Source organism: Equus asinus, chromosome 23, assembly GCF_041296235.1.
Source record: "Equus asinus isolate D_3611 breed Donkey chromosome 23, EquAss-T2T_v2, whole genome shotgun sequence".
Taxonomy (NCBI): Eukaryota; Metazoa; Chordata; class Mammalia; order Perissodactyla; family Equidae; genus Equus; species Equus asinus.
Genome location: NC_091812.1, coordinates 68,060,150 through 68,080,108, shown reverse-complemented (window position 1 = coordinate 68,080,108; position 19,959 = coordinate 68,060,150). Strand labels below are relative to the sequence as shown.

General features: G+C 42.0%; 2 protein-coding genes across 11 annotated transcripts in view; one reads left to right on the top strand and one right to left on the bottom strand.

The window, feature by feature from the left end:
- Nucleotides 1–19,959, top strand: part of CENPP (centromere protein P) — a 222,577-nt gene that overhangs the window by 133,437 nt on the left and 69,181 nt on the right. The gene's annotated exons all lie outside the window — the stretch shown is intronic.
- The window catches only part of ECM2 (extracellular matrix protein 2), a 39,454-nt gene continuing 29,786 nt past the window's right edge, over nucleotides 10,292–19,959 (bottom strand). For 4 of the 6 annotated variants that reach the window (XM_014864818.3, XM_070495975.1, XM_014864817.3 and 1 more), the window contains 3 exons: nucleotides 16,456–16,595; nucleotides 14,884–15,210; nucleotides 10,292–11,692 (listed from right to left, as the gene is read on the bottom strand). In XM_014864818.3, the coding sequence (XP_014720304.1) occupies nucleotides 11,524–11,692; nucleotides 14,884–15,210; nucleotides 16,456–16,595 (636 nt within the window). In that variant the 3' untranslated portion in view covers nucleotides 10,292–11,523. The remainder of the gene's footprint in view (nucleotides 11,693–14,883; nucleotides 15,211–16,455; nucleotides 16,596–19,959) is intronic. The other 2 variants (XR_011497539.1, XR_011497538.1) reach the window with 1 other exon arrangement.

Genomic DNA, 19,959 nt, shown 5'->3' with positions numbered 1-19,959 from the left:
CAACTGGCCCCACTTTGCCAAGCACCCTGCTCTGGCCCTTACTTGGGACAAGCCTGTACACTGGGGCTGCGGAGCTTCAGGCCCTCTCCAGGTATAGCACCTGAGGGGAGGCAGCCCTCCTGTTTGGCTCGAACGCTCACGTTCCCATTTATTCAGTTATGTTTAGTTCAAATTGTGTCTGTTACCTTCATGGATTGGGACATCATAAAAGTTGAGCTGGATTTTATTAACCTGAGTTCATCAGAACAGTGGCTTAAATGGGAAGCCCTTGGGCAAAATTCTGTTTGTCCTGCACAGTGTTTTGTTTTTTAATTTTTAACTGAAATATGTATTACAGAAACCCCACATCATAATGGTACAGCTCAGTTAATTTTCGCAAACTGAACCCTGATCAGGAAACCCCAGCATCCCCAAAGCCCTCCTCTGAATCACTCTCTGCTCTAGAGGGGGCCGCTGCCTGGCTGCAGACACCATAACTGGTTTCCTGAACTTCGTCTGAATGGATCATACAGTGCATGCCCTTGTGTCTGGATTTCTTGGTTCAGTGTTTCTGAGATCCCTCCAGGTCGCTGTGGCCAGCGGTACTTTGTTAACTCTTGTTATCGTATGGTGTTCTATTCTATGAATATCCCACAAATTATATATTTTATATATGTATTCAATTGCATTAATTCCTGCTTGAAGCACAGCTATGAATGTTTGAAGCTTCTTTAATCTATCGTTTGAGGCTCATGTATGTGCATTTTTCTTAGATGGAATTGCTGTATTTAAAAACTAGGAGGTTTCAGCTTCTCTTGAAAAGTCCAGTTTTGCCAGTATGTGGCTCCTGCTTTTGCATGGCAGCACTTGGCTGGGGCTGAGTGGCAGCTCCTCCTCTCGGTGGGACGTGTGCCTCCCACCCTCTCTCTCTGCCTCTGTCCATACGGTGTGTTCACATTGCTCTCCTCTTGGTGGGACGTGTGCCTCCCACCCTCTCCCTCTGCCTCTGCCCGCGCGGTGTGTCCACGTCGCTCTCCTCTCCGTGGGACATGTGCCTCCCACCCTCTCTCTCTGCCTCTGTCCATACGGTGTGTCCACATCGCTCTCCTCTCAGTCGTGTAGCCTACATGGCCCTTCTTGGTGGGGTTCCCAAAAGCTGGAAGGCACTTCCTATGACATTGTTTTTCTGATAGTGTGTTACGGCTTCTTTGTCCTCTTCCCACTGTGAGCCTGAGGCTTTTCCTTCTCCAGCATCTTGCTTTGATCTTGGGTCAAAAGGCTTGGGAAAGAAATAGGCCCTGGCGTATAATGCCAGTGTGGGGGGTGTACTTGGCTTACTCACCCTGTTCTTTAAACAGTTGGCTGGAGGGACTGCCCAGGGCCCAGGGCCTCCTCCCGCAGTCCTGGGGCTGTTGGGTGGGGAGCTTCCCTTCTCAACTGCAGAGGTGGCCCAGCATGTGTGGACGCACCATTTGGAAAGAAACTGGAGTTTTCCTCCACACCTTGGCCTGTTGTCATTCCAGACACAGCAGTGTATCTCTTCTCCCTAAAGTTTCATGAGCAGAGAACCTTCTGTTTTTTGGTTCCCATCGGGGTCCTATAGAGGGGAACCTAATTCTTTTCTACATGTTTGTTTGTCATTTTTATTTTTGGTTTTTGGCTCATCAGACTTTGGTCTAAATTACTGTATCAAACAATATCTTTAGGAATCATGGGTCATCTGCACATTATTATGTTGTGAACAAGTAGATAAATTACAAAACTGAAAAAATAATATTCTCTGTACTGACATTTTATGAATAGAAACATTGATCGCCATAAAAGGAACTTTAGGGGCTGGCCCAGTGGCATAGTAGTTAACTTTGCACTCTCCTGGGGTTCATGGGTTTGGATCCTGAGCAAACCTGCACTCTGCTGATCAAGCCATGCTGTGGTGGCATCCCACATACAAAATAGAGGAAGATTGGCACAGGTGTTAGCTCAGGGCCAATCTTCCTCACACACACAAAAAAGGAACTTCAACACAAATTTCTTGCATTGCCCAATATATTCCAACCACGATGAAAATAAATCGCTTAAGCCAAGCTTGCACATAATTTCTTTCCTGACCTTCTCGTGGTGTAGAAATGGAGAACAGTGTCAAAGTCTGAACAAGTGAGGACTGGAAAGGACTTTAGAAATCATCTTGTGCAAGTTAGGAATCCGACAGCAAGGAGTAGGGCTGCCTGTGGCCACATGTCACATCTTTCCAAGCTCGGGTATCACTCAGGCACTTGGGTTCTGTGGTGCTCATCAGCCAGTATCTAGTGCCTCCTCCCCTCTCTGCCCTCACTTTCTAAGTATGTTGGTGTGGATTGTGTAACAGTCTCTTGTAGTAGTAGCTGCAAGGAATCTGTTGGTCTCTCCATTCATTTAACAAATGGTGTAAGTGCTCTGGAGAAAAACAGGATTGGGGGAGCGTCAGGGAGGCCCTGAGGGGTGTCAGGGAGTGTTCCTTGCAAATACCTAGTTTAAGAATGTTCTAGGTCGTCAAATCTTTATGTGCTCTTTATGTGTAACCAAGGGATTGTATGTAGTAGTAGGCACTCAAAGAGACTTCTAAAAGCAGTCGATGGTTATGATTTCATGGGTCATTTTGAATGTTCGAGTTTCCCTCGTGGTGTACTAGGCTCTGTGGTTTATAGTGAATTGACTTTATACTGTAGGTCGTGATTCATGGGCAGTATTCAGCCTGCAGGTATGTTTTGTTTGGAGCATATGGTATTTTTAAAAACCAGGATATTTTGTATCAAAGTCCAAATTTACAGCATATCTTAAAAAATGAATCTGACAAAGCCAGCCCTGAATTCCTCTGCAATTTCAGCAATTGGCTGAGCTCATGGCAGTGGCCTCCTCTGGATGGGCTCCTGGTCCCTGTTCTCAGCTGCTCTCCCTCCTCCACCCCCCGTGCTGGTGAGGACTTCTGCAATTCACAGGCTGAGCTCCTGTCATCATCCTGTTGGAGGTTTCACTCTGAAAATGAATTAATGCCATAAATTGTCATTTAAAATGAATTGATTTGAATTTATGAAAAACAAAGGACTTATACAGTTTAGTTTATTACATTGTGTGGGTGTCACATATTTTTAAGTAATGCCTCAAAAGTCAGTTTGCTTTGAGGAATGCGTACAAGTAATGATTTTGTTTTAAATAAATTTCCTAGCTCTTTCCACTGAGGAGACCTGAAAGCAGTGACCACATCTAACTTCCAGATCTGTGTTTCTAAGGACTGTTTCCCACTAGAAGGACCAAGGCTCCTGGGAGAAATGGCGAGTAACAGATCAGGGCCAGGGAAGGTATCAGGTGTGCCTGAAACATCTCGTTGTATCAACAGGCATGAAAGCGTGCAGAGATTCCTGCGGACATGTGAACAGAGTGCAGAAGCCAGCATGAAGGCACAGTTTGCATGTCGCAGAAGGAATAGGATGGTGAGGGATGCAAATGCAAAATCCTTTTTATCATAACAGAGAAAAGACAGTCAAAGGGTCAGAGGTCCTCCTGTGGAAGAATGCTGACTAGTACGTACAAGGGAGCTCCAGTTAGAGCATCATCAGTGGAGGCTGAAACCATGAGGGGAAATGTTATTGGATGGCAAGATACTCACACAGACCCAGTGTCTTACCTTTCAGATTTTCTTAATTACAAGGGGAAGAAGATACCACTTTAACCCAGTGTCTCAGCATCAGCAGTAACAGGCCAGCCCAACATTTAGTGCCTCCTGATAAAGAGGAAAAAGGAAAGACGTGACATCACCTACGTGAGATTCTTGCCAAAAATATTTTAGCTAACTCTAATCATGAGGAAACAAGCAGACAAAGGCAGATTAGGGGACATTCTACAAGACAGCTGACTTGGACCTTTCACAAAAGTGAAGATATGATGATTGTGTCGTGGTTGTGAGAGAACATGTCCTTGTTCTTAGGAGGTTCATAATGAAGTATTAGGGTGACGTGTTATGGTATCTGCAACTTACATCACAATGGTCCAGCCCCTGTCCCTGGCAAATACATGTATATGTGTGTATATATGTATAGATACGGATATGGAAAGAAAGATGAATGTAACAAAGTAGCGTTAATTAGTGAATGTAGGTAAAGAGTATATAGATGTTCATTGTATTATTCTTTCAGCTTTTCTTTGGCCTTAAAAATGTTGCTAAATAAATGGGGGAATAAATGCTAAATAGTTGTGTGAAATAAGGTAATTTACTTTAAATTAATGTTAACTCTGATTAATCCTTAACTCTAGTGAAATATTTACATGTAAAATTTATTTTAAGTTAAATAAGGTTTTAGGCTAGGTAGATTTCTTAACTAGGGTATGAGTCCCACAGGATTTGGGAAAGGTTTTGTGAGTCTTCTGATGCATGCAAAGTGTTTTTATGTGTGTATTTTTCTGCATAGAGGATCCATCATACCTGTCATCTTATCCTCAAAGGGGTCCGTCCTTCAAATAATTAAGAACTGCTACCTTGGAATAGATGTACAATTTATAATGCGTTCTTTGAGTTTCACAGTACTAGTTAAATTAGCATTTCAGACAATTCATGTATAAATTTTGTAATTGTTAATTTAGGTAAAACAAATAAACCTTCTGCAGATTCCAACTTATAAAAAGATTTGCTTCTGTCAGCTGATAGTTTAATGTAAGTTTGTTTGACCACAGAGATTCTGTTACTTAGAAACGCACCATGACATTTTAATAACATGATGTATTCCTTTCCTTTTCCAAACTAATATGTGTTTGGTGCGATCACATGTTATTTTTAATACAATCTGCTTTCCCTTGTGTGGATTCACATTCTTCACATTTTGTACAAAGGAAAAAATATGCTAGTCTGTAAGTTTTGGTTTATCCATTTCCATGTAGAAAGAGAAACACATCTTCAAAGAAGAAATAGTCATGCATTTATTTTTCAGTTGTGTAATCACTAAGCCCTATTTATCGAGTTAGAAATATTCACTTCTTTGCAAATAACAGTATGTAACAGACTAAATTTCATCATGACTTACAGTCTCGACTGTTCCTGTTCAGGATGTCAGAGCAAAGACATGTGAGTAATGTGTTAGAATATGCCGAAATGTTGTTTAAGTCTTGTAGTATCAACCGTGTTCTGACACATGACTACATCTTTTACAGTAGGTTTTAGTTTCTCTGAAAACATTTTCCCAAATGCCTCTTGATCTCTTGGGTTAGGTTCAGTTGGAGCTGATGTTCACAGGAACAGTAATGAAACACTCAGCCTCCCCAGGAGAACCATCCACTGAGAGCATGCTCTGCCTGGCTATGGAGCAGGGAGGCCAAAGCTTACGTGCAGATGCTCACCCTGTCCCTGTGGACCCATTCATGGGTTATCTCAGAGGTGGGAATCCATCTGCAGGACAGGCTTATTGATCCAATTCTCTTCTAGTTTGGCTGCTATTTTGAATACAGTTTTTCCCTTTTTAGATGTTATAAGGAATCACGTTTACTAGTCAGACTTAATTTTCTTTCCTATAATCAGGATTTTTTAAGATCTACTTGTAAACTGTTCCCATGTCTCTGACGAGAAGTAGTTTAGACTCTGAATCCCGGTGTCACTCTGTGTCGATGGGACCCCTGCTTGAGCACGTTCTGTGCTGGTTTCACTCTGCTCTGTGTGAAGGAGGTAGGTGTGCACAGCACAGGCTGCCAAGCTCAGGGGAGCCACTGAGGTGGCCTCTATGGAGAACGTTTGCTGACCCCTGTCCCGGTGTAACAGGCCGACTCCTTTTCCCACTGTATTTCACAATCTGAGGAATCAATTTCCTTGAATAATTAATATCTTCCATATTAAGAGGCTTGGCAGCCTTGAGCAAGTCATGAACCTTCCTGCCTGCTGGTTCCCAGACTCCTATCAATGAAGGAACAAACACTCACCTTATCTGATGGCTACCCTCTGTCCAGCACTGTCGTGGACATCACCTCATTTAACCTTCCCAGCAGTCTTGGAAGGTAGATACTGTTCCCCCCAGTTTCATGGGTGAGGAAGCTGGAAATCAGAGTCACGGTGAATTGGCCAAGTCCACAGCTAAGAAGAATTCCAGATCTTTTCACTATAAGAGACGGACCTCACATTTCATGGCCTTTGGGGTTTAAGGGACCCTGGAGTCATCTGGTGTAGGTTAGAGCTGGCCAGAAATTCCTGACCTTGTTGTGGGTACTTTCATTATTTTTGAGTTTGAAGCTGATAGAGGATCCGAATTCGCATTCAGTTGTGGACAGATGTGTAGTTGTCACCATCCATCTGTACATACTTCTCTTGTGAGAGAATGTGCTGTTTTCTAAATAAGGGAAAGAGGCAAATAGCTTTTGTAGAGGATTTTACCCAGCCCTTTGAGGTTTCACTTAAACAGCAGAATTTGTGTATTTCTTTCTTTTATGTCAGCATCTGTGAACCTAGTAATTCATGGTATGTTTAATTGATAGCTTTGGAAAACATAGTCAATGTTGCTATTATACAGAACAATCATTTGATTACTAAGTATTACCAGTTGTCAAAGCATGATTTGTTTATAAAATATACTCTGTGCTTTCTGATGTCCATGTCAAGAGGTATTAAAAGAAATTATTGCTTATAAATTTTATGACCCTATATAAATCTTTTTCAGTTCAATTTCTCAGTTTTCCTTTAAAAACCCTTAAATTTTGCAGATTCTTTTCTGTTTTGCTTAGGAGTGGTATTAACATCAACTTTGGACAGCTGTGAGCTGATCCATTTAGACTGGAGGATCAATAGTCATTTTAGCACCTACTTTGTGCACAAAATGCAGGGATCCAGAAATGAGTTGTCTCTATTCTTCGAAGTTTTACTGTCCTTTTGGAGAAACAAGAGACACCCACTACCTGTCCACCGTGCAACACCCCACCATGCAAAGAAATAATACTGACCTAACTCATAATATCAGATCTGTCTGTCCCCAGGGTGGCGGCACAGACGCGGGGTAGCGAGGGGAGAGGGGCGCTATGGAGGAGCCGGGCTTCTAGGCACAGCTGGTCTTGTGCTCTGGAACTCCGTGAAGGCAGATGCGTTCCCATCTTTACCACTCCTCCTGTCCTCCTGCCTGAATCCTGACTCCAGCATATTCTCACCCAAACTGTCCCTTTCTCTCAGCTTCTCACCAGCATCGCTGAGACTCAGAACAGTTCTCCTCTTTGGCTCCCTTCTCTTCTTTGTGCCCCTTACCTGGCATTTCTTTCAAAGTCCCCAGCATACCTGTTTCTGCTTGTTCTTCCTATCGCCTGTGCTGTGTGATTCCACGTGCTTTGTTTCTAGATTATTGCAGTACTGTCTCTTTTGCCTTCCTGAAACGATGGCTTTCCAGACACACTCCCTGCTTGCAGTTTGTCAGTGATGCCCCACATCTCTCATCTCAGTGTGACTGGCCTCCCAAGCCCTCCCAAGCCTCACATTTCCTGTGTTGTCTGTCTTCCACCAGTGAGCCTCAGCCGTCCATGATCGCACCTCTTTCAGTCAGCTGTTCCCTCCCCTCGGCTGATTCAAATCCTGTTTCAAGACCCCACTCAGACCACGAGCTCAGTCTAATTGTTTCCCACCTTTACCGCTGGCTTCCTTGTTACTCCTGATCTAAATTTGCTGTGCTTAAATCTTCGCGTTCTGTGTGTGAATGGGGTGATCGTCTTGACCTCACTGCTCTTACAGGTGTCCATGCGGACCCGAGGATGCTGCACATAGGCAGATTTCTACTCGTGTTGTGGGTAGCGCTTTCCGCATTAATGAAAGCAGTCATCTTAAGTGATTAACTATGACTTCACGAGGCTGACTCCTCAGGTGAGATGTGTGGAGTCATTGACAATGCCAGCCCAAGGAGAGCTGGTTGTATCTTCCTCTCCCCTTTTGGCAGCACCCACCAGAGCAGGTGCCCTGTGCCCTCAGATTCAAAAGTGTGCCAGGCTCACTCAGGTGTCCAGATTTCTGCTTTTCAGACTTCAGTCAGAAGATGCAGGTTAAGTCCTGACTCAGCCACGTACTCCCTATTGCTCCTGACTGCCACCCACCCACCCTCACCCCAGCCTATTGAACTGCCTGCTCCCAGGGGAGTCGCAAGGGCTGGCAGAGACAAGGATCTGAGCCCAATTGTGTAAGCCCTGCAACACGGTGCCACGTTGTACCCGTCCGACAGAATGCACATGCAGCTGACTACCTTTAAGGTGTTTCAGGTCAGAGGTCCGCAGTCTTGGGGTGGTGCAGAGCTTCTCCGGGCTGATCCCACTCCAGGGTGCTGGAGCGCCAAGGGAACAGACACACCAACTAAACTTCCCTGCCCTCATACCCAGAGGTTGGCTGCGTCCACGCAGCTCTAATCTACGCACCTGAAAGTGTTTTCTGAGGCTAAGGCTCTCCAGCCGTGTGCTCCGGAAGAGCAGAAGAGATGGGCAGAGGGTTAGGGGAGGACCAGGGGCTTTGGATGTATGCTCTTTGTGAATCTTAAAACTTGGGATGTCATTTACAAGGAAAACAAGGGGCAGGAACAGCTGACCCTTTGTGTTGGTAGCAAAGCTGGTTTGTCTGAAGACAGTCTGTGCTTCCTCTTCAAGGACTTCCCCCCAGGGCCCCACAAACTCCCGTGAGCCATGCTTGAAAACCACCAGCCTCCAAACACGGTGCTTCCTAACTGAACCAGGCGGCCCAGAGGAGCAAGATGGCTGCAGAGCAAGTCTTTGGAGACCAAGACAGGCTCCCAGGTCCTGATTCCAGGTGCAGTCGTTTCCTTATGACTCCAGGCTGTACACACCTTTCACCATATCGTATCTTTAGGGCTTTCTGAAGTAGTATTCTTATCTACAATAAACCCAATCTGAACATTCAGAGTATAGTTAGCATTGCCTTGTGCCTATGTGCACAGATGACACACCGTTCGTGTTTTTAGACCACAGCTAGGCCAGTGTACATATGTGATAGCAATTACAGCATGTTTCTGAAGCCAATCACAGCATCTGTTTGTTTTTAACATTATATCATGGAGAAGTTTTGCTACAAGGACATTTATCACTCCTTTTTAAATGGAAGTAAAACTTCGTCTCCAGACGTGATGAAATTTCAAGGCTGAACAAATTCAGCACTAGACGTATTTTATATTTTAAATTATAAAATCAGTTGAAATAAAAGCATCTTCCAGATTAAGAACAGAGCTTCCATCAGTCATTCTGATTTTCGGTCTTTGTAGAGATTCTGCTCCCAACAGGATCTCCTGAGCGCACAGTAGGATTTCAGCGTGTGCCTGGGCCTGGTGTCACTCAAGGCTGCTGGGGATGGCTGCATCTTACTGTGACTCGTGCAGCTTGCACACTCGTGAGCCCCAGGATCTGGGGGTGTCCTGGACCCATGCAGGTGTCAGAACCCTAGCATGCTTCCTGCATCACCACCCTGTTCTGCTGACTTCATTGCACCTGCCCATTGATTTGTCTGTTGTATTTCCTGCTTCTTGTCCCACCACCCTCTGTGTTCCCAGGGAGCAGAGACCTCGTCTGATCTGTTTGTCCCTCTCTCTTGAGAACAGTGTCTGGAACACAGCTGAATAAGTCAGAATGAGAAACGAATGCAGGAGTAGTTCACTACCGTTCTGAGTTGTCTTAGGTTGCTGAGTCTCTTGACTCCCCTTACTCAGTTTGAGTCCTCTCTGACACTACTTTTGTTTATTGCTTAGATTGCCTTAAACCATTTATGTCAATGCATTTATATTCACACGGCAAGGAGCATTGCACAAGGGTTCTTGTGAAATGAACGGATAACATATCTTGCTGTTTTTACCTATCTTTTACGTTCAACTTGGCCAGTTTAAATTAATGCGCCTACATGCTTCAACTGGTTGTAAATCTCAACTTTTTGTTCTGTAAGATTCTATTTCAGTTTTTAGCCACCTGGCTTAAGCTTCTGAACTCTGATTCTAACAGCGTCATCATATTATTATTCTTGTTTATGTTGTAGTCTCAAAATCCTGGATATTAAGGGGGGGGGGGCTTAGGAAGAAGGGCTTGGAAATAACATTAGCTCAAGTGGGATCAAGCTTTCATATCTTGAAAGTGGCCCAGGAAAACTTTGTTGAATATGCTGGTAGCTCTCAATTTTATATGAAAGTTTAATAACAGTAACCACACTCATTGTGCACATCACACTTCCCAGATGCTTTTCATTCTTATCTGGTTCAAGACACAAAACTGAGAGTAACAAAAGAAGTCAACATAGTTTCTATATGTGTCTTTTATAAATTATTTTAGAAATAAAAATAAAAGATCATTATGTAATAAATTTTAATATGTGGTTTTGGTAAGTTCTAGTACATAGTAAATACTAATAGCTGTATGTTAAATTGAACTGAGTAAAAGGATCCATTAAAGCAAATTAGGGTGAAGAAGATAGGTGCTAACAATGACCAGTGGAGCAAAAATTTTCAAAAATTCATGTGTTAGGTTTACATTTACAAGGTTATAGTCAAGGATAATTAACTCATACTTTTAAGCGAACTCCACTGCTGTCATTAAAATCTTGTGATCTTGGGCCAGTCTGGTGGCGTAGTGGTTAAGGTCGCATGCTCCGCTTTGGTGGCCCAGGGTTCACAGGTTCAGATCCCAGGTGTGGAGCTACACACTGCTTGTCAAGCCATGCTGTGGCAGCATCCCATATACAAAGTAGAGGAAGGTTGGCACGGATGTTAGCTCAGAGACCATCTTCTTCACGAAAAAAACCCCAAAATCTTTTGATCTTGAGTAAAGAATAATGAGGACGATCTTAAAATACTGTTAAACTTTCTAGATTTACACAGAAATTTTAGACTTACAGAAAAGTTTCGAAATAGTGTTCAATCACATATACCCTTCTCCCAGCTTCACCTGATGGTAATAACCATGTACTTAACTCTAGTACAGTTTTCAAAACCGGGAAGTTAACATTACAATAGTGTTTTAGTTTCACACATGTAATTAATAGAAGCAATTAAAGTTAAGCCAATTATTAAGTGTATTTATACCAATAATTGTAGCCTAGGGTCTTACAGAAAATTAGTAAATTGTTGTTTTAACAGTAGAATGATAAACTAAATACTGTTTCATAAATTCTACCTTTTATTTTCTTCCTGCTGTACACTTCTTGATCTTGAACCATAACGTACATAATTTCTAAAGGGACCTTGGGAGTTCCCAGCTAATAGCAATACTCAGTTCTATTGTAAAGGACATGCTTATTTTCTGCCCCATTCTCCTGGTCAGCTCAGCAGTGCGTAATGTCCTCTTCTCGTGAGGAGACCTCTGCAGTGAGATGGCTTTGCAGAGTGCAACTGAAACCCTAACTGCTGGGTGCCTGAACCTGGTAGACGTGGGTTTTGTTGTTCAGCTGTGGGCTGGTGAATCAGGTTGACTAGCACAATTATACCGAGTGTAACATGACATTATGTTTCTCTTATTGATGAAAAATTGCTACTGCAACAAATATATGAGTACAGTTTATAAATGACAAAGGAAAACTTGGAATTACTTAATATTTTGTGGTTTAAGAACAATACTTGAATAATATCTTATGCATGAAAATGCATAGGGTGATATTTCTCTTGTTTTAATATAATTGTTTTCAAGATGAAGATGTTCCAGGGTTGAATCATCATCTTCTTCAGCATTGCAAATTTGTTCTGGAAGAATAGTCCTAAGGAAAAATAGACAGGCAGGTCACAAGTGGTCCAAGTAATACTCTGCCTTCATAATTTAGGAGTTAAGTTTTACGTTTGTTAAAAAAATTCTTTTGTTTTTAAAAGAAATTGCATCCTTTTCTTATACACCAGAAAAAGTCCAAATACGTCAAAGATCTAAATGTGGAAAAAAATGAAGCTGTAGAAGTAGTAGAGTGAAGCGTGGTCATACCGTGTAAGTAGGGAAGTCTCCTGATTTGTGACTCAAAAGCCAGAGGCATGAAAAGACAGGACTAATAAGTTGGTTTTTAAAAAATGCTTAAAAGACAAATGACAACCTAGGAGAAAGTATTTGCAACTTATATCACAGATAAAGGGCTAATATACAAAGAATCCTAAAAATCTAGAAGGAAAAGGGAAAAGAACAAAAAGAATACCTGGGTAACCAGTTCACAGAAGAGAAAACGAAGTGACGTGTAAACATGAAAAGATGCTCGATCCTATTCATGATGCGAGAAGCACAAATCGAAACTATTCTGCATGCTACTCTCACTTACCAGATTTGCCACAAAAAAATCCAAAAGCTTATCAACATGTTCTGACAATGAGGCTGTGGAGGACCAGACATCATTGAAGGTAATTCAAAACAGTGCAGCCCCACAGAAAGGAATTTGGCATATCTAGCATTTTACCCCTTCAGCTAGCAACCCTGCTCCTAGAAATCTATCCTAGAGTTGGACTGGAAAAATACAAAATGACATTCCAACAAAGTTATGCATTGTGGCATTATTTGTGGTGGTAGAAGAATGGAAATGATCACGTGTCTGTTAGTAAGGAACTGGTTGAATAAAATGCCCACATAATGGATACTTTCAGTTGTAAAAGGAATGAGGAAATTCTCTATACATTGTTATGGAGTGATATCCAGGATATACTGATAATGTTAAAAAGTAAAGAGTAGAAAAAAATACTCTCTCTAGAGAGAAAGAAAAGAAAAATTCTTCTGTGTAATAATTTGTATAATAATTATGGGAGGGGATGGGGAATATGAATATGTGTATGTATACATGCTTATATTTGCAAGAGGAAATATTGGAAAGATGGAGTAGAAATTAATTTTTTAAATTCACTTATGGGGAGGGATGGGACACAGTGTAAGGGACGGGCATAGAAGAAAGATATCTCTTAATATACCTTGTTATACAGTTTTTGACTTTGGAATCATAAATGTTTAACAGTGAAAATAATATTAATCAAATGGAAGATAGCAATTCCTGAAAACCAAAACAAACAAAGACCTTATCTAAATATTAAGTTGTTGACATATTATTACAGAGAAAACCACTGTATTTCAGCTATACATCCTTCAGGGAACATATTCTAAAGACAAATGGAGCTTCCAGAAACATCGTAAACTTAATTCTTTTGTTGTTAGTTGTAAAATGCTATTATCATTTTGAAACTATTATTTATATATTGTAAGATAAAAAACGTAAGTTAGTATTGTTGGGGATCCTAGATTTTCAGTGTAAGATAAACAAGTTTAAAACAGAGGAATACTATATAATGTTAAATTTGAATTGGGAATGTCAGCATGAACTCATACTCGTTTTCTTTACAAAATACATATTTCCTGCCAGTCCATTGAAAGGCCTTGAAACAATAACACATTTGAAAGGAACATGCCTGGTGCACAGATTGGGGCCTGTGAAGACTCTTCTCCACTGAGAGGAGCTGGGGCTTTTTGGAGCACGGCTGGCACAGGTCTGCTGTAGGGAATGTAAAGTGAGCCATCCAGGGTTATTAGAAGCCTGTCTAAGACTCAAGAGCTAGCTCCAGGGGCTACCGTTGGCCAAAGACGGGACAGTGTAAGAACAGTAATTGGAATTGACAGAGACATTCTGAATGTATAAAACCGTAATTTCATAGTGATTCCTCAGAGAAAGAGACAAAGCCAAAAACAAAATAATAAAGCAAAAACACTTTGGCACCAACTTTTTTCCCCCGAGACAGCCACTATTAACATTTTAATATATTTCATAGTCTTTTTCGCTCATATTTAATGCATATGTATAATTTTTTCCAGTTTCATAAAGATATAATTGACATATAACATTCTATTAATTTAAGGTGCACAACATAATGATTTGATGAATGTATATATTGGGAAATTATTGCCCCAATAAGCTTAGTTAACATCCATCACCACAAATAGTTACAAATGTGTAACCTTAAGCTTCTTACTCTGGCAGTTTAAAGGAAAGAACTGAGTATTTATCCTACCTTTCAGAGTAACAAAGTGGCCCTAGTTGATGAGAAAAAATTCTTTACAGAGGAATTGCAGCTAACGAATGTGGAAGGAATGACAAAAATAGAAATTCACCATTTTGTTACCCCTAAGAAGTAAGAGATTCAAAAACCGTCATCTGTGAGTGAAACCGTTAGTTCGGTGGTGGAGGAGATGCAAGGTCACAACCACCTCAGTCCCACCAGAAGTGGGACAGACAAACATGATATTTTTTATAAACTCTTGACTCTTTCTCTGCTTTCTTAGGAGTTTGTATTAGAATTTCAGAGACAGGGAAAAGAGTAATGGTGTAATCCTCAGGAAGCGACCATAGAGCCCAGGGACCTCCCCACTGACCACACGCCAGAGTCCAGATTGGTTCTTGATACCTTTGTGCTTTCCACGTGGGGGTGATGAGATGACTTGGTTGCAGATGGAGCATAAACAGAAAAATGGGTCCCCAGAAGTGAGGGAAGCTGAGTCTCAATAAATGTATTCAGAATTTTGCCTACAGAAGAATCTAGATAGAAGCAGTTTTAATTTTAGCATATATTTAGGTTTTGTGCTCTACAGATTAGAGTGTTCAAAATCACACATGGAGGTGAGAGCAGCACCACAATCTGCTGTCTTGAAGCCTCATTTGAACATATCTCTAGGGTTCTAAGTATTATGTAACATTCTCTATTTTTAAAATTTTTAGTGCAGAAGTTCGCAAACATACAAAAATAGGAGAAACCTATAATGAATCTTTATGTACCTGTCATCCAGTTTCAAAGATTATTAACATTCGCCAGTCTTGTTTAATGCAACCTCTTTTCACTTTTTTTTCCTTAAAGTAAATCTCAGATATCATGTTAGTTGTTTAATCATATATTTTGTCAACCACAATTTAAATAGATACTTGAAAAAGCCGCGATTTACCGTATCTTGTTGTTGTTCAGCCTCAGAAAATGCAGTGCTTTCATTTCTTGTACCCCAGGTGGTATAGATTTTAAGTCATTGTGATCCAGAAACAGTTCTCGCAGAGAATGGTATGCTCCATAGAAGGAGACTCGGTCCACGCCATCGTCTGTGAGTTTGTTGAATGACAGGTACAGGTATTCCAGGCCTGGTGCCATGTGGCCAAACACATAGCCAGGGATGCGCTCGATCTGGTTCCCGATGAGCACGAGGTGCAGCAGAGACTTGGGGAGATAGGAGGGCACGTGGTAGAGCATGTTGTAGGAGAGGTCAATTGATTCTAGATTTCTGCAGGGAAAGGAGGAAACAGGCTGGGAACATGAGTGAGGGGAGCTCCAGGGCTGGACAAGGCCTCTCAAGATGCTTGTCGGGTCTCCTGCCAGCACTGTGTGCAAGGCTGCAAGGCTCATGCTCATACCTGGGCACCACATAGTTGCTCGAGTTCCATTAGAGAGGAGTACCACGTTCAGAGAGAAAACTCACATCTTGGGGGTAATGGCAAGGCCCAGAGAGGTCCCCAAATATCTCTAAGGTCAACTGGAATCAGAAATGAAGCCCAGAGGCCTAGCCAACATCCAACTGTCTATCCCTGAAATCATCTTTCATCCCAGCAAGGCAGTGTTGGTGTTGCGGGGGTTCTGCATTGCCGTCCACAGTTGATCTGGTAAACTGTCACCTGGGATTTGGGGTGAGACTTGAGGGATCTGGAAAAGTCTGTTAACTGGCCAGAAGATCTGGGAAACATGGTGAGCTACCTGGTTTGTCTCAGGAGCTTCCTTGTGGCTTCTGCCCACCCAACAAAGACATCCCCTGAGGAACACTAGGTCACTCTGCCACCGCCACATCTGACTAAACCTGGCTGGCCCTTGAGATTTCTTCCCATCTCTCCCATCCTGCTTCTGAGAGACGTCTGTCCTCACTGTGCCACTCAGATCCCTTGTCCCCTCGCCACACGGTTCCTGTCTGCTCTGCTGGACCCGCTGCCGGGGCTCAACCCCATTTGCCCTCCTGACAGGCAAGGCCCCCATGCTGCCCCTTCTCTGAGGCCTGCTGATTCCTCTCCTCAAAGGTGGGCTCTATTGTCAGGCCCAGCGTTCGTCGCTCTATTGTGTCAGACTTGAGATGGAGAACTAGTTTGGAGGAATGAGGACAGTGTGGTGTAGGATAGTAAAGCCTGGTGCTCCCACCTAAGGCAGGGGTGAGGGGAGGCCGCTCCCTTTCTCAGTGTGCAGGGGATTATCTCACTTAAACTTCATTATTGCCTCTGAGGTCAGCCGGGGGAGAGCAGCACGGTGGGCAGCCCTCAGGCTCAGCACTTCACATGGCAGGGTGTCCACAGCAGCAGTGACCGTGGTCATCCTGACACGGTCATGGCATGAACAGTTTGAGCTCCAGGCAAGCTTCTTAAGGAAGAGTGCCATCACCAAGCTGTTCAGAACCGTCACCTCCCTCACATCCCTGTGTTCATACCCTGTCTAGTAATGGCAAAAGGAAGAAATCGTCTAAGAAAGCCAAGCTGTAGCATATACTTACTCTTGATTTATCCAGGCTAAAGGAGCAATCCTGTTTTCTTCAATTTTGTTATAACGTAGTACAATGACATTGATCTTTCTGGTATGATTAAAACAAATTTCAGTTATTTCTTCAATTTGGTTATTTTCTAGGTATAATTCCTATAATTAAGAGAAAAGACGATTATTTTTCTTTGTATTAATAATTATTTTCAACTTGACAGATTAAAATGGTATTGTAAACTCTTCTCATTAGTATTATCAAAAGAGTCTTTTACTTCTCTTCCATTAAGTTGTCAAATTTTCTAACTAATTAAAATAAAGTGTACTATCTCTCATGGTTATGGGATTAAGTGAATTTTATTTAGTTATTTTTATTTAATTATTTAACTAATTTTCTTTTTTGAGGAAGATTAGCACTGAGCTAACATCTGCTGCCAATCCTCCTCTTTTTTGCTGAGTAAGACTGGCCCTGAGCTAACATCCATTCCTGTCTTCCTCTACTTTATACATGGGACACCTACCACAGCATGGCTTGACAAGCCGTGTGTAGGTCCGCACCCGGGATCCGAACCCAGCGAACCCCAGGCTGCCAAAGCAGAATGTGTGAACTTAACTGCTACGCCACCTGGCCGGCCCCTCTTTAATTATTTTTAAACCATAAAATGTAAGATACAGGATACCATAATAATTGTGTATACTTTCTAATTTACAAAACTTATTCATATAAATTATCTCATTTGGGCTTCAAAACCCTAGAAAATAAGTGGAAATTATCAATCCCATTTAGCAGTGGAAGAGACCAGGCCTGGAGAATGATAAGGTGTGCCGTCAGGGATGCAGCTAACACATGGGGGAAGCTCATCCTGGCTGGGTCAAGCTCCAGGTCAGCCTGCTTCCCACCAGCACGTGTTGTCTGTAATTTTTTTAGGCACATGTTTGTTTTGTTTTATTTTTATTGGGTTCATAATAGTTTACATCAATGTGAGATTTCAGTTGTACATTGTTTCTTGACTGTCACCACATAAGTGCTCCCCTTCGCCCACTGTGCCCCCCGACCCCTTTCCCCTGGTAACCGCTGTACTGTTTTCTTTGTCCCAGTACTTGTTTATATTTCACTTAGCATAATTCCCTCTAGGTCCTTCCACGTTATTGCAAATGGGATGAATTTGTCTTTTTTCTGTCTGAGTAGTATTCCATTGTGTACATACACCACGTCTTTTTTATCCAGTCATTGGTGGATGGGCACTTGGGTTGCTTCCATGTCTTGGCTATTGTGAATAGTGCTGTGATGAACATAGGGGTGCATATGTTACTTTGGGTTGTTGATTTCAAATTATTTGAGTAGATACCCAGTAGTGGGATGGCTGGGTCATATGGTAGTTCTATTTTTAGTTTTTTGAGGACTCTCCATACTGTTTTCCATAGTGGCTGCACCAGATTGCATTCCCACTAGCAGTGTGTGAAGATTCCCTTCTCTCCACACCCTCTCCAACATTTGCTATTTTTAGTGTTAGTGATTATAGTCATTTTAAAAGGTGTAAGGTGGTATCTTAGTGTAGTTTTGACTTGCATTTCCCTGATGATTAGTGATGTTGAACATCTTTTCATGTGTTTATTGGCCATCTGTATGTCTTCGTTAGAAAAATGTCTGTTCATCTCCTCTGCCCACTTTTTTTTTAAAGATTTTATTTATTTCCTTTTTCTCCCCAAAGCCCCCCCAGTACATAGTTGTATATTCTTTGTTGTGGGTCCTTCTAGTTGTGGCATGTGGGACGCTGCCTCAGCATGGTCTGATGAGCAGTGCCATGTCCGCACCCAGGATTCTAACCAACGAAACACTGGGCCGCCTGCAGCGGAGCACGCGAACTTAACCGCTCAACCACGGGGCCAGCCCCCCTCTGCCCACTTTTTGATCAGGTTGTTTGCTTTCTTATTGTTCATTTGTGTGAGTTCCTTATATGTTATGGACATTAACTCCTTGTCAGACATATGATTTGCAAGTATTTTCTCCCAACTGGTGGGTCGTCTCTTTGTTTTGATCTTTGTTTCTTTTGTGTTGCAGAAGCTCTTTAGTCTGATAAATTCCCACTTGTTTATTTTTTCTTTTGTTTCCCTTGTCTAAGAGGACGTGGTATTAGAAAAGATCCTTCTTAGTTTGATGTCAAAGAGTGTACTACCAATATTATCTTCCAGGGGTTTTATAGTTTCAGGACGTACCTTCACGTCTTTGATCCATTTTGAGTTTATTTTTGTGTATGGTGTGAGATAGTGGTTTACGTTCATTCTTTTGCATGTGGTTGTCCAGTTTTCCCAGCACCATTTATTGAAGAGACTATCTTTTCTCCATTGTATGTTCTTGTCACCTTTGTCGAAGATTAGGTGCCCATAGATGTGTGGTTTTATTTCTGGGCTTTCAGTTCTGTTCCATTGATCTGTGTGCCTGTTTTTGTACCATTACCATGCCATTTTGGTCACTATGGCTTTGTAGAACGTTTTCAAGTCAGGGATTGTGATACCTCCAGCTTTGCTCTTTTTTCTCAGGATTGTTTAGGCTCATGTTTTTTGACTTGCTTGTATTGTAATTAATTAAAAGTTAAATTTAGAGCCTTCATTTAACGTCAGGGTGAAGTTTGCTAGAACTATTAGTAAGTTTTCAACAGCCAGCTGCCTTCAGGTTAAATTCAGTTGGCATTAGAGGGAGTTTTTCGCTCAAGGATCTTGTTGGAATTTAGAAGTAGAATTGGTATATCTTCAGTGTAACTTTCCATTCTTATTGAGTAATTTCCCCCTCTTTGTAGCTTAATTTTGGTATTTGTTAGAAATGGGTAAGGAATCTTTTAGCTTTTTGCTTTTACTTTCGTACGTATTTAGGGGTGAACTAGATCAGTGGTTCCCAAACTTGGTTGTGTAGTAGAATCACTCATGAGCTTTTTAAAGTGTAAATTCCCTCCTAAACTTCCCCCAGTCAGAGCACACTCATCCATACGCTGAAACTCCATGGCTATGAAGCAATGCCTTGGAAGGAGTCAGAGCACATTCACTATGTGGACAGCACCTCCTGACTGGTGAGAGGGTCTTTTGCAAAGAGAAACTAGGGATGGGAGGGTCAGCCATGTGCAGCAGACTTGTTGCTCTTGTACTATTCAAAATGTGTGTGTGTTTTACTGTGTGCATGCATTATCTATTTGAAATTTTAATTTTGAAAAAATTATAAATTGCTGACCTCACCCTCCAAAGACCCTGATTTAGTGTGTCTGGGATGGTAAGTCCATGAATCTGTATTTCTTGAGAATCCAAGTGATTCTGATGTAATGCCAGGCGTTGGAACCTTGGTCTTTGCAATTTTGATAAATTCTGAAGTTATATCTTCATCTCCAAATAGGAGGAAGAGGAAGGGTGGTGGCCGTGGCAGTAGTGTCATATGAGATCAAGGGTCCTCTCTCCCAGTTTTCTGGTCCACAACTATGGGAAGCTCCGTCCTGCCTTCTTGCTGGACGATAGTGTATGCGGCAGAAACAGACCT